The sequence below is a fragment of the Mastomys coucha genome, unplaced genomic scaffold (genome assembly GCF_008632895.1).
Source record: "Mastomys coucha isolate ucsf_1 unplaced genomic scaffold, UCSF_Mcou_1 pScaffold22, whole genome shotgun sequence".
NCBI classification, from domain to species: Eukaryota; Metazoa; Chordata; class Mammalia; order Rodentia; family Muridae; genus Mastomys; species Mastomys coucha.
In genome coordinates, this window is record NW_022196905.1 from 139,319,801 (window position 1) to 139,339,887 (window position 20,087).

Sequence of the window (20,087 nt, forward strand, 5' to 3'; positions counted from 1 at the left end):
AAAAAGAAAAGAAAAAAGAAAGAAAGGAAGAATGAGGACAGATGATACTAATGTGTGACATGCAAACAACTTTCAGGACTTTAAAGTCGGAGGAGCCACAGGTCATCTATCACCAACTCATAACTTGGCATGTCTGATATCTTCCAATGAATGGTGTATTGTCATTACTAGAGTTTCTTGTTTAGTGGCACATAAGGCAGGGGTGTGACTCTCAGGCAAAGTCCCAGTGGATTCCCTGAAAGCAGGTAACAGGAACAGCACCCAGCACCTATGGAGAACTGTCTAGGTACCAGCAGCCTGAGCAGATGGCTCCTTCATCCCAATACTCTCTGATACTTCTAATTATCCCTCACACACATCTCCTGTTTCTCTTTTTGTTTTTGTTTTGTTTTGTTTTGTTTTTTAATGAAGCCAAGGCTGCTGGGCATGATGGTGCAAGCCTGTGATCCCAGACAGAGGCTAGTTCCAAGCCAGAGTTACAAGGAAAGGCTCTGTCTCTAAATAGATAGATAGATAGATAGATAGATAGATAGATAGATAGGTAGGTAGGTAGGTAGGTAGGTAGGTAGGTAGGTAGGTAGGTAGGTAGATAGATAGATACATACATACATACATACATACATACATACATACATACACAGACAGACAGACAGACAGACAGATATGGCCAAGGCAGTAAGAGTGAGAGAGACTGTCTAAATCAGTGAGTTCTCAACCTTCCTAATGCTGCAAACCTTTTAATACAGTTAGTTCCTCATGTGGTAGTGACCACCAACCATAAAACTATTTTTTGTTGCTACTTCATGCTACAATCTTGCTAGTGTTATGAACCGTACTATAAATCTGTGTTTTCCAATGGCCTTTTGGTAACCTCTGTGGAAAGGTCATCCAGCACCCAAAGAGGTCACATGACGCACAGGTTAAGAGCCACTGGCCTAAAGCTCAAGAGGGCTCTCCCAGGCCATGCTCACCTGAGTTCAATCTCAGGCCAGTGTAGAAAAAAGAACTGACTTCTGCAAGTTGCCCTGTGACATCCATACAGATGCTGTAGTATAGGCACACACACACACACACAATAAATAAATGCTCACACACAACGAGAACAAGCCAGGAATCTTTCAGCACCTGAGAAGCTGCGCAGCAAGGCTGCCTCAAGTTCAAGGCTAGACCTATAGAATGAGACCTTGTCAAAAGGAAGACATTAACTCTAGATCTTTTGTTTTTTTTTATTTTGTTTTGTATTGTTGCTATTTTGAGACTGTCTCACTATGTGGCTCTGGGTATCCTGGAACTCACTATGTAGACCAAACTGGCCTCCAACTCACAGAGATCCACCTGCCTTTGCAGGATTAAAAGTGTGTGTCATCATGCCAAGTTATTCTAGCATTTGTGTGTGCCTGTGCCACACAGCTATGTAGAGAACTGAGGGCAACTTGCAGAGGTCAGTTCTCTTCTTCCATGTAGGCCTGAGTGAACTCTGGTTATCAGGCAGGGTTACAATCATTTATCAAAAAGCAAAAGAAACCAAAACCCCGTATTTCTGCATAAAATCTAAATTATTTTTTTAACACATGCTAAATTCAGCTTAGAACAATGATCATGTACTGATCTGTTGTTCTTCCTCAGAAATGCCCAGTTCTCTCTACAGAAACAACATCAAAGGCATGCCTACTGTCTGTATCTGAATTCTGGGTAAAGTACCACACAACCACAGGCTGCTTCAGACAAGGTCTCCTATATTGCCCACGATGGCCTCGAATTCCAGACCCTCCTGCCTCAGCATCCTGAAAGCTGGGGTTACAGCCAGGTACCAACAACATACTTGGCTTAATCCAGAAACAAGTTATAGTCATGACACAAAGCTCACTGAGGTAGACTCACACAGACCATTCCTAACCCTAGCAAAGATTCTTGGCACTTCTACAAACACACGTCTTTGGCTCCATTCACACCATTACAAAGAAGCCTGCTGCTTCTTCAGACCAGCACTAAATGGAGCCTTGGCTGTCCTTACACCCAACACACACAAAGCCAGTATCACAAAGACACTACTTCAAGAGCATTAGACCCCAAGGTCCAGCAGTCACAAAGCTGACTATGAAGTCTTTGTTGGCTCTAAAGCTAGAAACCAACTCCCAGCATCCACCGTTCTCTGTTTAGGGGTCACAAGGAGAAGAGTTTTTGTGTGTTTTGAGACAGGATCATGTAGCCCAAGCTTATTTCAAACTCCTTAAGTAACCAAATATAACCTTAAACTTCTGCCTCCACCTCCCAAGTGCTGGGAGTCCAGGCAAGCCCCACCACACTTCCTTTACATGGTGCTGAGGATGGAGCTGGGCATGCAGGCAAGCACTCTGCCAACTGAGTCATATGTTTGCCCCTAATTACCACCTTAGAGCACAAGAAGAAGAAATGGAGAGGAGTCAAGCCCTCCCAGGCCACTGCAACTGCTTCAGGATGTTTTAATGAATAGTCCAAAAGTCTCAAGTATCCCTATTGAGCCAATTTAAGCTAGGTTTTCTGTTGCTTAAATCTGAAAGTACCCTGCTTTTGAAAAATAACTGGAAAAAAATCATACCTTATAAATGAAAAGCAGGACAGAAGCAAACCTTAGCTGAAGAATGGAAGCAAGGTGAAGTTAACCACAGCCCCTAACCCTACCAGAGAATTTAACTGAAAAACAATCAGACTGTGGCCCTGCAGCCACCAACGGCAACAGGAGTACTATGGGATACAGAGTGAGGCAGTATCCTGCTGGAAGTGTGTCACTTCTCACAGCAGTCAGGAAGGACCTAGGAGAGAGAGAGAGAAGAGGGAATCTTTGTTGGAAGAGACCCCCTGTGCTTCAGAGGCGGGCTGGGAGCTGACAGCAAAGAAGGGCACAGAATGTACTGAGAGACCCTGTCTCAAAGTACAAGATGGCATCTCCACAACACAAGATGGTTCTCTGGCCTACGCATACACATGCAAGCACGCACGCGTGCGCACACACACACACACACACACACACACACACACACACTCTCTCACACACAGGCACAGAATTGTCCTCCCTTACGATACAGTGATGTTACAGGTACTGAACAACAAAAAGGACAGGGGATCCACAAGCACATCATGTGCACAAATCTCATACACACGTGACCCTGACCTGTAGAAGCCAGAGAAGAGAAGACTCAATGCAAGTCTGTGAATATGGAGTTCAAAACCAGGCTGCTCCCCAGACTGTGACAATCTAGGGGCTGAGGGGACAAAAGCTGAAAAGCACAGTCTGGGGCCACTGCAGCAGGGAGTACCCACTGCTTCCTTCTACTGCCTGCTCTTATTTAGCATTGCCAACCACAAAGTAATTTTCTATTATGTCTGTGCTTGAAGACAAGGATTCACAGTGACCAGTCTCCACATTCACACAACCACCGTGTTTCTCAACAGACACCCAGGTTTCTCCATCACTGCTCACATCACTGAACTGAATTTTCAGATTGTGGGGTCTGCAAAGGGGCCACTGAGCAGCTGCTTTCACCCACTACACACCAATGGCATGCACAAAGTCACGACAGATAGAAATGTGTGCAAGCACCTTGTAGGGCTCTTGAGAAGGCACACATCCTTGCTGGAGAGCCACTGATCTACACAGCCATGTTCAGATTGAAACACACAAACACGGGGCTGGGGAGCAGGCTCAGGGGATAAAGCAGCTTCCCCGTGAGCATGGGAACCGGAGTTTGGATTCCCAGAACCCACTTACAGAGGTAGGCAGGAGTAGTTGTTGCCTGTAATACAGGGGCTTGGGCGGCTGAGACAGGATCCTGGGGCAAGCTGGCTAGCTGATGGTGAACTCTGGGTTTGTAAAGAACTGTCAGGAAGACCTCCACACATATTCATACGTACATGCATACATAAACACACATAAGCACTAAACCAAACACACCAAATAAATAAAATACCTACATCAACACACAAACACACTAGAGCTGCTCTCTTCTTTAGGAAAGGGCCAGTTCAACACACAGAAGAAGAGAGCCCAACTCAGGAGACTTCTGCTCCCAGTGCCTACTTGGCACAATCAAGTCTCAAATGAAAGTCTTCAGTCTGGCTTCCTTGGTATGGGACATACTGTCCTGTGCGGCTGCCCTGGATGTGATCCAGCTTGTTTCTGGCCACCACTAAGTCATCAGGCTATGGAGAGTTCCACCTCACAGTGACACAGACCACTGACCAGCCTCAGCAGACCTACTATAGGAGGGGACAGGGAAGCAAGGGCAAAAAGCAGAACAGGCGAAGCCAGCAGCCCTTCTCCATCCAGTTCTGCTCTAAAACAGCGGGAGCAAGAACGTTTATTACCTCCTTCCCCACACCCCCTTTCTTGAGCCTTTTTTTTTTTTAAAGAAGACTTTTTTTAAAATTACTTTGGAATTTTTTTTTTTGATTTATTTAATTTATTTTATGTAGCTGTACAAATGCCCGTGAGCCATCATGTGTGTGGCTGCTGTTGATCTCTGCCTGCCCCACTGGCTTCGGCCCCAATTCCTCAGGCATAATTTACTGCAGCTGTCTTCAGACGCACCAGGAGAAGGCATCCGATCTCATTACCGGTGGTTGTGAGTCACCATGTGGTTGCGAGTCACCATGTGGTTGCTGGGATCCGAACTCTGGACCTTCAGAAGAGCAGTCAGTGCTCTTACCCGCTGAGCCATCTCACCAGCCCGAGCCTTTTTTTTTTTTTGAGGGGAGGGGTTTCAAGACTGGTTTTCTCTGTGTAGCCCTGGCTGTCCTGGAACTCACTCTGTAGAGCAGGCTGGCCTTGAACTCAGAAATCCACCTGCTTCTGTCTCCCAAGTGCTGAGATTAAAGGCATGTGCCACCACTGCCAGCCTGCTTTGTTTTGTTTTAAAAAGTCTTACTATATGGCCCAACTAGTCTGAAATTGGTGGTTCTCCTGCCTGCATGTCTTGTGTGCTGGAACTACAGGCAGGTACTGCCATACCCTATCTTTGACACAGTGAAGGTAAGTTACATGGTAGTTAATGGAGTTAGTGACTGGAGAGCATCTATATTAGACAGGGAAAAGTGCAGCTGTGCAAGCAAAAGATGATCCAACTTTAACTAGGCTGGGGGTGCGAGGAGAGGGTAGAGCACAGATTTACATCAGCACCAGAGACAGAGGCCCCAGGGATAAATCAGGTATGGAAGATGATCTGGATGAGTGCAACTGGGAAATTTAATGAGATAAAGAATGCAGAAGGAGGCTTGATTCCTTTTGTGAGCAAAAGAGAATCAAAAAGACCCTTTGAGGACTAGGGATATAGCTTAATAGCAGAGTGCTTGCCTAGAATCCCCCAGTGAGGGGCTGGGGTGTGGCTCAGTGGTAGAGCCCCTGCCTAGAATCCCCCAGTGAGGGGCTGGGGGTGTGGCTCAGTGGTAGAGCCCCTGCCTAGAATTCCTCAGTGAGGGGCTGGGGTGTGGCTCAGTGGTAGAGCACTTGTCTAGCATGCTCAAGACTTTAGGATGAATTCTAACCACAAAATAAATAAACAGACAAATCAATACCTTCGAGCCATGTTACACTTAAAACATAGTAAGAATCACACATGACGGCATACACCTGTACTCCAAGCACTCAGGTAGTTGAAACAAGAGGGTTTAAGTTCAAGGCCAGTCTAGACTAAATAGAAAAAGTCTACACAAAACCAAAGAAATAAACAAATAACAAGCATCTACATTAAATTTCCAATCTTGCACAACTGCAGGGAGAAAAAAGGACTTCTAAAAAATAATGAAGACCATTTAGGTTCATAAGTATTGGGCTGGCAAGCTGCTAAGTCAATAAAGGTTCATGCTACCAAAGCGGACAATGTGAGTCCAATCCCCAGAACACATACGGACTCGGGAACAAAGAACTGACAGCCCAAGTGTCCTTTGACTTTCATGCAATAAATTTCTAAATGAAGGTCATCTTCTCTAAGACTTAAGAGGAGTTACATTGATTAAATACAGCCCTTTTCTATACATGACCAATAAGTACTCTGATTAGCACCACACACTGCAATTAAGTGTATCTCCTTGTATCCAGCATCCTCACAGGAGGCCACTCCTCACTTAGGATGGGAGAACATCCTTTTTCTCTCTGGTACAATGTGCTTCCAGGGAATAAAATAAATCGCATGCTATTTTTTAACCTAGAAATAAAAGTGCACACAGAAAAAAGCTCTGTGTAAGCTAGGCTCCAGTGTGGTGCTGTCTGCAGCTCCCTAGAAACTATGAGACACCCTGAGGTGGTGGACTGGACCTGAAGCAGGAATCTCAGCAACAAGTGCCATCTTGCACTCTTGTGGCAAAACCATAACAGATGCAGAAGTGCAAATGAGCACAGCTTTGGATTTTATCCCAAAGGTCTAAGAAGTAAAAACGAAGTCACAAGAGCTACCACTTTCTCTGCTTTTATGGACTCAGATATTAAAATTATCTTAGGCACCTCACAAATTCAAATAAACAAAACCTTCTGGCCAGCAAGCCGATGCAGTGGGTAAAGACACCTGTTGTCATACCTAAGGCTCTGAGTTCAATCTCTAGGACCACATGTACAAAGAGAGAACTGACTTCCAAAGGTGTTCTCTGACCTCCACATGTATGTCCACAACCTCACTGCCCCCACACTAAATAAAGGTAAAACAAACTCTTCAGGTTCAGCACAGCATACACTGACACTAATTTAAAAATACTTCTAACACTTCACACCTAGCACCTCAGACGGGAATGCAGAGTATTTCACAGAACTAAGTCAGAGATCTCCCTGAATAAATAAATGATACAAACAAGAGGAGAGTTCAGAATTAAGATCCATCCCAGGTTCTCAAATCGCTCGTGAGCTACATGAGGGAGCTTGCATTGAGTCTGGAGCAAACACTGAGGTGTGCTGTAGCAAGACAGAGCAAGGTCAGAGGGAGGGTACCTCAGTGACAAGTATAAACATTCAAAAAGAGAAGTTTATCCCAAGCAAAAGACAGATGCTCCAAATGTTCTGTTCTGCACAGTTTCCAGGATACTGCTTGGTGAGGAAACATCCCAAAATATAGGTACACACTGGGACGCTACTGTAATCTTTAAAATACATTTGGGCCAAGCATGATGGCCCACGCCTTTAATCCCAGCATGCAGGAGGTAGATCGTGGAGGGGATCTCTATGAGTTTGAGGCCAGCCTGGTCTACAGAGTGAGTTCTAGGACATCCAGTGTTACAAGAAGAAGTGAGGCTGCTGTGTGGAGGAGAAAGGATGGAGAAAGATGAGGAAGGAAGGAATGATGAGAGGATAGAAGACGCTGTAGGAACAACAAAGCAGAGAGCCATTTTCCAGGTTGTAATCCACCATCTTCTCTTTCCTGTGGCCTGTCCATCATGTCCCTGCGTGCCCCATTCCTATCCATCATGTCCCCAAGAGCCCCATTCCTGCCCCTTCCCTCACTGGCTCTGAACACACCTCACACAGGTCACAGGCCTTCCCAACTGCATATTCACCTCATAGTTTTTACCAGAGAAACACTGTCCACCCGCTACTTTATTAACAGTCTGCACTACTTGTAATTGAGTTTTAGATTTTTTTAAAAAAACATAAACCCATCATGCTTGTAAAATCCCATCGGTGGGAAATGGAGGCTCCCCACCAAGAGTTCAAGGTCATCCTTGGCTACAGGAAACCTGTATCCAAACACAACGAACACTCAACCTACAAGTAACAGCTGCCTCAGTTCCCACTCTCTCACATCCTTCTCCAGCTAACTACAACCATGATCAAATCCGCCACTGAACTAATTGTTCCTGATCATATGTCCAAGGCTTCACACTAACGATGATGCTGGGGCTGGGGAGATGGCTCAGTGAATACACTGAGCATGCATGCATGAGAATCCAGAATGGACACAAAAAGCTAGGCATGGCCACACAAGCACATGTAACCCCTGGACTGTGGAGGGTGGGGACAGGAAGACCAATGGCATTGGCAAGCCACCTACTAAGCTACTGGCTAAGTGGAGAGACATTGTCTCAAGAATGTAAAGTGGACAGTGATAAAACAGGACACAACACTCTCAGCCACCCCACACACACCCCAACACATACACAGAGCTGCTCATTTGGACTCATCAGCACTATTATGCCAGCAAACTTTCTGAATACATAGAAGACGAATCAAGTGTTTGTGTGTGAATATTGTTTTCCATGTTTACTGATCAGCTCCATAGACTGTCTTCAGTCTCAAAAGTGCAGCATTGCCTTTACTGTCTATTTCAGTGCTTCTCAACTTGAGGGGAGGGGGGTGCACAACCCTTTCACAGGGGTCACATATCAGATGTCCTGCATATCAGATATTTACATTATGATTCATAACAGTGGCAAAATTATAGTTTTGAAGTAGGAATGAAAATAATTTTATGGTTGGGGGTGTTTACTATAACATGAGAAACTGTATTCCAGGGTTCCAGCATTAGAAGGTCAAGAACCATGGTCTAGTTGGTTATGTAGGTGTGAGGACTAGCAGCTGGGTAAAGATGCAGCTTAGTGCAGTGGGGCCCTGGGCCAACCACAGCAACACACAAAGAAATGAAAGAGGCAGGAATCTAGCTCAGCAGATGGAGGGCCTGCCTGGCATGCCTGAAGCCCTGGGTCTGATGCCCAGCCCTGAATAGATCAGAATGGCAGGTTGTCCCTGTAGCTGAGAAGCCAGCACTGAGACATTAAAGCTACTCTCAGCTGCATAATGAGTTCCGGGCCATCAGAGAACTCCTCCTTCCCAGCAGACACAAAGACACCCCCACCCCTGACAACCAAAGTGCCTCTTGAGGAATCAATGAGTTTACTGGGCTCACTTATGAGTGTGGGGTTTAGTTACAGGAGCATGGCTGAGCCCAAAGCAGCCACACTATTAAGTTTTACCCCAGCATGGACGAGACACCAACAGAGCCCCGTCCCTCAGTGACCCCTCTATACACTACACACCCTAGCCCCTCCTCAGACCACGAAGTCACGTGCAATAAGGACAAAGTTATAAGCCCTGCTCTGATGAAGAGAAAGCTGTACCACTCTACCCTACCAGACTACTTGAGACAGGAAGGGAGGGAGGAAGGGGGGGGTGTATGTAACGTAACAGCCACCTATAGCCCTGTGTTTACATTACCCTACCTATACTATAAATAAATCACAATAACCCACTCTGGTCAGGCTTTGAGTGGTATGAAAAGTGAGACGTCTCCCTTCTCAGATATGAAAACACAAGTCATGGCAAGATGCTAACTCTACACATCCCCCTCCTTCACCTAAGTGCTTCCTGGAAAACTGATTCACACCTGATTCCTAAGTCACTGACTACAGCACTAGAGAGTACCATCGCCTCCAGAGATGGTCCACAGACAGACCCCAGCCAAAGCAGCCCTACGTTCTGCTCCCTAGGGCAACATCCAAGTTTGATTTGCGAGCTTAAATCTTCAGAACTGCATCAGCCAGCAGCCTGGCTTTCTGCCTGGTGATACTTGATGCAGCGACATTCCTCAGCCAATTACACTTACTTTCAGCTGCAATGGAGGTGCCCACAGCTGGAATTACAGATGGGGTATAGCACCAGCTCCAGCAACCTCCCATCACTTAAGCCTTGTTTTAAAACAATAAACAGCTTCCACCCACTCCTGTTAACCCAGGAATGTAGAAGTATTTCATCTCATTCAAATATCTAATTGGGTTAGATCTGGTCTGGATCCACAATAGTAATTCTAGCATTTGAGAAAGAAGATGCCCAAATCTAAGGGGCTGCACTCTGTTAGGTTTTGAGACACTTCCTTCAGGCTCTCCTTTAAGTCAACTGTCCACAGGAACCTTCCATCAGGGAGAGAGCAAGGAAGAGGGAAGAACACCAGGGCTACAAGCAAGTGTAAGTTGTGGCTTCCCCACATAAAACTCACCTACAAAACCACCGACTAGCCAGTGTGTAAACAGTTCAGTAATGAAAATGGATTTTTTTTTTTAAAATTCTACATTTGTTTAAAATAATTTAACTTTAGCTGGGCAGTAGTGGCACACGCCTTTGATCCCAGCAGAGGTAGGCAGATCTCTGAGTTTAAGGCTAGCCTGGTCCATAGAGTGAGTTCCACTACACAGGGCTACCCTCCCCGCCCCCCAAAAACAAAAACAAAAACAAAACAAAACTTTAACTTTCAACATTGTCTTAAAATTACAAAAAACACATTACCCACTTAAGAATCCTGAGCCAGAAAACCAAGAGCATTGTGAAGATAGATGTTCTATTGTGGTGGGAACTGGGCCATACTTTGGCTATTTTACCTTTACTCAGGGCCACAAGTGTATTACACAGGTCTGCCTAGTCCGCTGAGAGTTAACTAGTAATCTGCTAACGCTGAGGCAGTGCAGTGCTGGTGATCCTTTCCAGTCCTTAGGAAACTACTGAGTGAGTACAGCCTCCAGGACCCCACCTACCACAAATCGTGAAAATTCACACGAGAGGTAAAATCCCAGAGATATGCCTGTCTGTCCTCTCACATATACACACAAGTGAGCACACACATAAGAATTTAAAACTTCTACTTAACTAAGGGCTCTGCTCTCCCATCTGGGCCCCAGAAAGGGATGGGAGGTGAGCAGAAACCAGGGATCCTGAGCTGGCCAGCAAGTCTAGTGGAATCAGTAAGCTCCAGGTCCAGTGAGAGATCCAGTCTTAAAAAAACAGAGTGGAGACTGAAGAAAACACCAGATGTTGCTCCTGCCCTCCACACACACTTCTGCACACACCACATGAACCCACCCACCAAGAGGGGAAAATCTAGTTTGGTGTAGATTCACAACTACTTAAAAATACAGACAGGAACAAAGTACATGGAAGGCTGCCTGCATGCATATCTTCCTGGGTTTGAGGAGGACACTAAGGAAAGTGTACTTGGAAGTGAGCAGGTGGTGGCTATAAGCTGTCAGACGCTCTCTCAAGCTACCACATCATCTCTAACCATAGTACAGTGGTCAAACTAAAGTTCTGCAGGGCTCAGGTTCTCTCTGCTGGTCTCAGGTTCTCTCTGCCGGTCTCAGGTTCTCCACAGGAGCAAACAGTCAGCACTCCTAACAGTTAGTTCCCTTAGTCTCTCTCTGAATCTTTCAAAGAACTACTTTGAATCAATTAGGCCCATTGTGCCTGGTTTGTGACTGGCTAAATTGAAAGTACTAGCAACTATGACTACAACTATCTCACTCTGGTTCATATCATGCAAATGGTTTAGTGCAAGCAAGACCTTGCTGCACACCTACGCCATCTTGTAAGCCAGGTCTCTTTCCTTCCTCTACTTGCAACTAGAATTGCTCTTCATGGGACACAGTCTTGGCTCCAAAAGGCAAGAAAACACAAGAAGGTCCAAGTGAACTCTAGGTATAAAAGCAGGACTGCAGAGATGGCTGCGCTCAGTGGTTACAGGCACTTGCTCCTCTTGGCAAAGGCTCCAGGGTGGATTCCCAGAACCCACATCATAGTAGCTCGAAACTGTTAACTCCAGGCCCAGAGGAACTGATATCCTATTCTGACCTTCAAGGGATCCAGGTACAAATATGGAGCACACACATACATGCAGGCAAAATATTCACACACATGAAGCTAATCTAAAAAGAAAAAAAGAATGTTTTAAAAAGATAAAAACAGATCCCAAAAAACTGCGGCATTTGGAACCTCAACTAACTGCTTAGAGGTAGAGACAAATCTGAGTTTTCTGAAGAGCAGCATGACCACAGAGCCCGGGGTGATCTGTGGACCACAACTCCTGCTGAATTTGAAATTCAAATTCCAAAAAGGATGCACTCTCCAGAGAACTCTAAAGATGTCTACAAGATAATGCTCTCTAACAGGACTACTAGATTTTGCACACATTGACTCTAAACCTCATGAAACCCTTTCTATGGAATACCACGAAGACAGTCATTAAAAGTATATAATTCAAATACAGAAACTAAACACTCTTTTCTACTGCACAGAGCAGTTTCCCAAAGTACTTTGGCATATTATTCAACAAGTTAATAAGGGGGAGGGGTCCATGGGAAGAAAAAGAAAGCATAAATATAACACTAATGTACCAAGTTAAGGCTTGACACACATTAAACAAAAGTGCTACCCTTTAACACAAATTTCTGAGTCTCAGGGTTGAGAACAGAAAGCACACACACAGGCCAACAGTAACATGAAGTAAGTAGGTAACCACGCTGATGGATCGTTGGAGATCAAAGATGTTTATAATAGGCGAAATCTCACTCAAAGGAGGAAACTAAGATCCTGTACAGTCAAGAGACCCCGGCTGTACATCATGCAACTGCTAGCCTGACCAGGGTGCCCTGATTTAACAGGCTCTGCTCCCCAAAGGCCATCAACTGTAAACCACAAAGTTCTTAACACTTGATACCACTCCAGTATCTTCAACGTCTTTGGGCTGTGTGGTTTTCAACAGCAAGGTAACAAACAGCCATCCTGGTTTTTATTCTATGTATTCCGGTTGGTGTGCCGGTTCTGGTTTGTCTGTATCCATGTACACACAAACCAGAGGGTCAACCTCAGGAGCCTCCACCTTGGTTTTCCTTCAGATAAGGTCTCTTCCCAGGACCTGGGTCGTGCTGATCAGGTGAGGCTCCCTGCCAGCCATGTTCAGTTTTTAAGTGGGTGCTGGGTTCCAGCTCAGGTCTCATGCTTGCTGGGCAAACATGCTCCTGACCAAGCCAGCTCCTCAACTCCAACAGCTCTCATTCTTAAAAGTCATCTTTCCCCAAATACAAATTCATAAATAAATACTGAGACTCCATGACAGTATTTATCTCTGGAGAGACTGCTACCCAACCACCCTCACTTTCTGTAACAGCAGAGACATGAAGGCAAGCCTACCTCATCTTCAATAAAATGGCTGGTTCCAAGATTTTCATGATTGTCATCACATAGGCACACTAACCGCCAACCCCCAATCCTACCGTCACGCTCACAGGTGCTCTCAGACCAGGAGTTATAACACCCATCCCTAGTCCTTCCCCATCAAAAGCCACCCAAAACTCTGACGCTTTTTGCAATACCAAAATTAACCCATGAAGGCCACCCTTTTACCAGCTGACTAGGATCTGTTAATAGAGACCTGCCACAAATTCCACAATTAAGCCACTGATCTCATTTCTACTAAAACTCCCCAAGACAAGTCACTTTAACAGGAAGGCTGAAACCAATCTGGATTATAACTAAAGCCAGAGTCCAGTGTCAGTGAGCAAACTTTCTCAAGGATGACTGTCAAAGAACCTAACTTCCTAACTAATACAGAGAGACACACCAAGGCACCCACTGAGCAAGTCTCCTCCAGTCTCTGTCCAGAGGCAAAGATGTCCAATATGACCAGAGTCTGGATTCTAGTTCAAACTCTGTTATCTGCCCAGATATCTTCAGAGAAAAAGTATCAATCTTTCCTAAACAGAACAAACTTTCCCAGAATTTCCGCCATGATCCCAGGCCTTACCCTAAGGCTCAGCCTGAAAGGACAAGCAGAAGCCTTAGTCCCGACCACCCTGCCTTAGAACAGAGAAATCCAGAGAAATCCCTGCAAGGCCTCAGACTTAATGATGTATTTCCTCTTCTGAGCTGGAAAGCCCCAAAGCAGGCCCTCCGCCAACCCTGCCATGCATGCAGCCTTAGGGATGGATTCAAACTGGTAAGGTCTGCAGGGAGAGGAGAGGGAGAAAGGAAGAGCAAGCTGAGGCCAGTGGTCCAGACTTTGGACCCACGGAGAGGGGCAGCTATGACAGAGAGCTTGCCTCTAGCCTGCATGCAAACTACCCTGTTGCTGTCAGACCCACAGCAAGCTTTGCGCTCATCTTTGAAGGTGGCACTTCAGAGCACCTAGGAAACCTGAACATTCCTCTGAACAGTGAGAGGAGCAAGGAGCCTGCACTGGAGCAGCTGCCACAGCTCAGCTTGTGGGGAGAGGGGACTCAAGGATGTGGCAAGGGGGTGAAGGCACTGCAGAGGACGGAGGAAACAAAGACTCAGACTCTGGGAGTACTAAGTGGCCTGGCTTCAGGGAGAACGGAAGTGGACTAGACTGGAGAGGTCTGGACCACTGATGAGGTGGGGGAAGTGAGAACAAGACTGGGAGACAGACATTTGGTTCCAGACAGGATTGAGGAATTTGCAACTGAAGGGTGGAGGCTGTAAGACAGAAGCGAGTGGGCGGGACTGAAAGATAAGTGAGGGCGGGATCAGGCACGGACGAGGGCGGGGCTGGAGGCGGCACAGTAGAGGGGGCGGAGCCAAGAGGAGAGGGGGAAACTAGAGAGATGGAGAAGAGGTGGGGGAGAGGAGAGAAAACAGAAGCAAAGCAGACGAGTAGAGGGTGGGGTGATTCTAAGGTACCCGGAGGGAGAAGTGAGAAGGCGCACAACAGGTCATGGGAGAGGGTGAGAAGAAAGGAGAGGAAGTGATGAGAAGCTGCAAGGGAAAGAGGGAAGGGGCAGGTGGGAGGGTAGTGAGGGGTGGGACTAGAGGGAGACAGCAGGTAGGAGGATGGTGAGGGAGAAGAGATGGATGATGAAAATGTGAGGTGGGGGTGGAAAGAGCAGTGGAGGTGCAGCGAGGGGGCAGGATCTACATGAAGTTGTAAAGTAGGTGTGTGGCTGTGTACAAGGCCTGGAGAAAAGCAGGGAGGGGGTAGGTGTGGATTAGAGGGTGGATTAGAGGGTGCTGGGAGCGGTGTCAAGAGAGGAGCACTAGGCAGCGATGGAGGGTCCCGAGGGGCGGTACCTATATGCAGCCTAGGGTAGGTGTGGGGCAGAAACGAAAGCCAGGAGATGATCCTGTAAAGGAGCAGCTAGGGGGCGGGACCTGATCCAGAAGGACAAGGTTAGGGGCAGAGGGAAGCAACTAGGGGACATGGTCCATTTGTGTGGGCACAGAGAGTAGTGGGCGGAGGTCGGGGAGGGGGGTGGTGGTGAAGAGTTGGAGAGAACCTGAAGAGGTAGGAGCCAGAGGCGGGGCCAAGAGGATCAGCAAGAGGGGTAGAATCTGTGATAGACGGATGAACAGCAAGCCTGGCTCAGTGCAGAAAAAGCCAACTGCCTGGGCCTGCAAAGCAAGCAGGAGGCGGGGAATGATGCAGAGGGAGGAGCCATAGGCCGGGGCTCCAAAGCTACAAAGTAGTCAAGGGGTGGAGCCTGTGAGGGGATTGGGGGGAGTCTGCAGAAGAGTCGAGGCCTCAGCCTAGTTAAGGAAGGGGGCGAGTCTGCAGATCAGCGAGGCGTGGCTTGATGCAGAGGGAGGCGGGGCTGCCGCAGCGGGGCGTGTCCTGCTTGCCTGGGGGCGGGGCCTTATGCAGAGGGAGGGGACCGGGCGGCAGGGGCGGCGCCTGCAGAGCCCCCGGGGGGCGGGGCCGGGAGCGCGAGCGAGGGGCGCACGCCGTAGGGGGTGCAGCGGTCCCGGGACAACGGCCGGTGCGGGGGGGCGGGGCGGGAGCCCGCAGGGTCCCCGGGACCGCCTAGGGGCGCGAGGGCCGCGGCCCCGTCGTGCTTACCTGTCAGACGGATCTTGATGCTGGAGCCGTTCCTACGGGTCCCGGGGTTCGACATCTCCCGCCAGCGGCCCGCCGGCCTCGGATCCAGTGCCGCCGCCCCCCAGCCCGGCCCGGCCCGGCCCCGCCGCCGCCTCAAGGTTACGGCCACGGGCTGGGCGCCGGGGTCCGAGCCGGGACGCCGAGTGCGCGGCGCAGGCGTTGGGACGGAGACCACGGCTGGAACCGTAGAACCGAGCGCTCAGCCGCGCTGCCGCCAGGAGCCGCCCCTGGCTGGCCCAGCCCGGAGCCGCCGCGCTCGCAGCCGAACGCCCGCCGCCCTCGCCGCTTCCGCCGCCGCCTCCCGAGCTGCGCGCGCCCGCCGCCGTGCCGGCCCGGCCCTGCGCGGCCTCGCGCTTGCGTGCGTGCGTACGTGCGCGCGCCCGAGCACGACGCTGCGCCGACCGCGCTTGTCCTGGGCGCGCGCAACGGGGTCTAGGGAGCTGCAAGGATCCTGCAGCCGGCGGGGAGCCTGGAAACAGACGCCACGGCCACCACCGCCCCACACACTTAGACACATGCACACACAAGCGGCGCGGCCAGAGCTGGTTCCCAGTCATAATCTCAGAACCAACTGATTTGCTTGTGCGACCATTTGGGGAACCGATTGTATCTTCAGGGTCGGACTTTTCAAGGCCTCTGATCGAAGCCAGGGCGTTGCGTGAAACCCCCAAGAACCGTGCGCGCGTGCGCGCATGGGCACACGCTATCGTTCTTGAGGAAATAGCAATTAGATCCTGCAAGTTCCAAGGGAAGACTTCCCGCAAGGATCGAGTGTCGGATGTGCCCTGTGCAACTGGTGTATTCCATTGACAAAGTGACTAGACTCGCAGGAAGTGCTGCTATGGACCAGCTAAACAAGATGAAGGATGTAAATGGAGAGTTGGTGGTTTTGCGGTTAGGGACCTGCAGGCAGTTGAACTAACCCAGAGAAGTATGCATAGGGTTTGTGATTCCGACTTCCGAGGAACCCACCCCCAAACTCCCGAGAGTCAGGCAGATAAAAAGTAAAAGCCTTGCCTTTCCCCAGCAAGCAAACCAATCTCTATGGTAACGCTTTCTAGAGAGGAAAGAAGATGTTCTTGAAAAGGCCGCGTATATTTACCAAACTCACATCTGACCCGAACGTAATTTATTTCGTGGGCAGATTCTTGTGGTGGCTTTCTGTACCTTCCTTAGAACCAGCTACCCACAACGTTTGACCACCAGGGTCTCATCTGTAGCTAAGGTAGACCTCGAAACTGTGATCCCCCTACTCAGCCTCCTGAGTGCAGGGATTTCAGGCTTGTACTTGTCCTAGGCAGTTTGGTTTTATGAACCTGGGTAGCCCAGACTTTTGAATAACGGAGGGAAAATATGTTAAGAATAGAATTGTGTATGGACAACGATTAATCCAGACTCTAACTCTGCTTCCATTTCTAAGTAGGTGTCACTGAGAGTGAGACCCTAGGTGGAAATATATCCATTTAAGATTAGTATTCGGAGAATAGCTCCATTGGTAAGGGTTCGTCGTACAAGCACAAGAAGCTAAGTTTTGTGAGGCTTTTTCGATATTTCTATCTGTATATGTATATGTATATCTGTATATGAGTGTTTCTTGTGTGTGTGTGTGTGTGTGTGTGTGTGTGTATCAGGAGGCGCTGGATCTGGAACAGGTGATTGTGAGCCGCCATGTGGGTGCTGGGAACTGAACTTAGGTCTTCTGGAAGAGCAGCATGTGTGCTTAACTGTTCAGCATCTCTCCAGCTCCAAGGTCCAGGTGTGCTGGTGAATTTGAGTGATCCCAGCCCCGGGGAAGCAAAGACAGAAGCATCCCTTGGACTTACTGGCCAATGAACCTCCATGAATCAGGGAGCCCTATGCCACCAGGAAAAAGGTCGGCTGGGGTTAAGCAAAACTAGGTTAACCTTCTCTCCCTCTCTCTCCCTCTCTCTCTCTCTCTCTCTCTCTCTCTCTCTCTCTCTCTCTCTCTGACACACACACATATATATACACACACACCTACCTCAATTTCTTTCTTATTTTTTCTAGCTCTCCCTCTTCACAGGCTTCCCTCTTTCCCTCTCCCTGCACCTCGCCCCTTCCCTCCTTGCCTCTCCATCATTTTCTCTCTCTCTGTATCCTCAGCCATACCTTCTTTCTCATTCCTCCCTTCTTCACCTTTACCCATTCCTGCACCCCTACCCTGGGCCCACACCTCCTCTCTCCTGCCTCAGTTCACGGGTGCTTTTCCTTCCTCCTGGGTTCACGCCCCTACAGTTCTTCACCCAGGAGTCTTGGATTTCTCCACCTCTTTCTTTAAGAAAACCTGCCTAGAAGTCTGGACCTTTCTTCACCTGATTATCCCAACCTCTGAGTCATAAGTGTGCGTCTTGAAGGCTACTGAAAGTCATTTCCTCTGTTCATAACTAGGAGCCCTTGCTGATCTGTTAGCTGGAGAGAGTCCTAACAGTGTTCTGCCATGCCCTGCTTCAAAGAGGAGACTGTCCTCCATGCTTTGATTGTCATGTGTTCATTTCTGTGTGCCGCCTGAGCACATGTGTACACACATCTGGAAGATACAGTCAGACATTATTGTGTATCTTTCCCAATCATTCCCCACCTCAATTCTGAGACGATTTCTCACTGAAACTGAAACTTAGTGATTCACCTGAACTGGCCAGCAAGCCTCAAACATCCTACCTCACCCTCCCAACACTAGGATTACAGATGTGGGATGCCACACCCAGTGCTGACTACAGGTGCTTGGAATCCAGCTCAGATCCTTATTCTTGCAAGGCAAACACCTTATTGACCCTCCCCAGCCCATTTGTCTTTAGGACAAGATCTCATGTAGCCCAGACTTTGATCCTCCTGCCTCCGGGATGTCTCTAGAACGCAGTATGTAGCTAAGGATTACCTTAAACTATTAATCCTCCTGCCTCTACCTCTTGAGTGTGTGAAATACGAGAGCACATCATGAAGTCTGATTTTGTGAACCAAACCCTTGAGCTCCTACATGCCAGGCAAGCTCCCTATCTACTGATCCACATCCTCAGCCCCTTTTCCCATTGGAAACAAACATTTTGTGAGCTGGCTCATTGGTAAAGTGCTCGCCACAGAACACACAAGGACTGACAGGCAGACACAGCAGCACCCAAGTGCAGCCAGGAGGATTGAGTTCGCTGGCCAGTCAGTCCAACTCAATCAGGGAGGTCCAGTTCAATGAAGGATCCTGCCTCAAAATACAAGTTGGGGCCCTGCAAGACAGCTTATCCAGTAAAAGATCCTGTGTGTGGATCCACTCAGGTAAAATCTGACCATCCGAGTTTGATCCCTGGGACCAACGCTGTAGAAAGACAACCCACTCCCACAAGCTGTCCCTTCACCTCCACTACTGCGGGGCTGATACCCTCAGCCCTTCGTTCATTTGTGCTGTTGTTCCTAAGAGGCCTTTGGAACCTCTTTCTAGACTACCACTCAAACTAAACATTATCAATCAATACGTGAGTGTGGGTGTTTGTTTAGAGATGGCCTCAAGTAGCACAGGCTGGCCCTGAATTTGCTATGTAGCCAAGGATGACCTCAAACTTTGATCCTCCTGCCTCCAGGATATCAGGAATGCACTGCCAAGCCCTACCAACCCATGTTCCTACTAAGATCTGAAACTCTAATCTTAACTACCCCAATGGTGCAAAAGTAGAAACAAGTCCAAACTAATGTGACAGATTTTCCAGTCCCCAGAAGGACTGGGACCTGTGCCTCCTTACCTAAAGGCATGAATATAAAAAATTAAGTTAATTTGGGGTTTAATAGGTTCTAGTTTGTTCAAGGGCAAGATGCCATCTAATTACCACTGCTCTTTCTGCCTGAGGAACACAATCTTTTTTTAAAGGTAGATACGATACGTCTAATCTAGTTTCATTCTCTTGGCCTGATGCATATCAGAGCAAGATAGTGTGAGAACTGACTCTGGCCCTCTCTCCATCCCTCTAACTCCCAAATCAGCCTTCTATCCTAGGATCTCCCTAAGGCAGAGGTTGCCTAGAACCATCGGAAAATTGAGATATTTACATGACGATTCATAACAGTAGCAAAATTACAGTTATGAAATAGCAATGAAAATTTTGTAGTTGGGGGTCACCACAGCATGAGGAACTGTATTAAAGGGTCGCAGCATTGGGAATATGGAGGACCACTGCTCTAAGTGAATGTGTCTTAGTCTCTGATGTGGTTTTAAGGTTTCTGTTTGGGGTCCCATGAGATGGTTAAGCAGGTAAAGGTGTTTGCTGCCATGTTCACTAAGATGACCTAAATTTAATCCTCAAGACCCACACAGTGGAAGGAGAGAACCACCTTCTGAAAGTTGCCCTCTGACCTCCACACACAGGTCTGGGCACTTGCATACCCACAAACATATATGCACAGAAAGATAAGTATAATTACAATGTTTTCAAAACATCAATTTTTTTCTTCCCACCAACTATACTTTAGGAAATGCAATTG

The 20,087-nt window shown here is 47.9% G+C and overlaps 1 protein-coding gene across 4 annotated transcripts in view; it reads right to left on the reverse strand.

The window, feature by feature from the left end:
- The window catches only part of Smurf1 (SMAD specific E3 ubiquitin protein ligase 1), a 96,124-nt gene extending 80,200 nt beyond the window's left edge, over positions 1-15,924 (reverse strand). For all 4 annotated transcript variants that reach the window (XM_031338697.1, XM_031338695.1, XM_031338698.1 and 1 more), the window contains exon 1: positions 15,567-15,924. In XM_031338697.1, the coding sequence (XP_031194557.1) occupies positions 15,567-15,621 (55 nt within the window). In that variant the 5' untranslated portion in view covers positions 15,622-15,924. The remainder of the gene's footprint in view (positions 1-15,566) is intronic.
- Between the last annotated feature and the right edge of the window lie 4,163 nt (positions 15,925-20,087).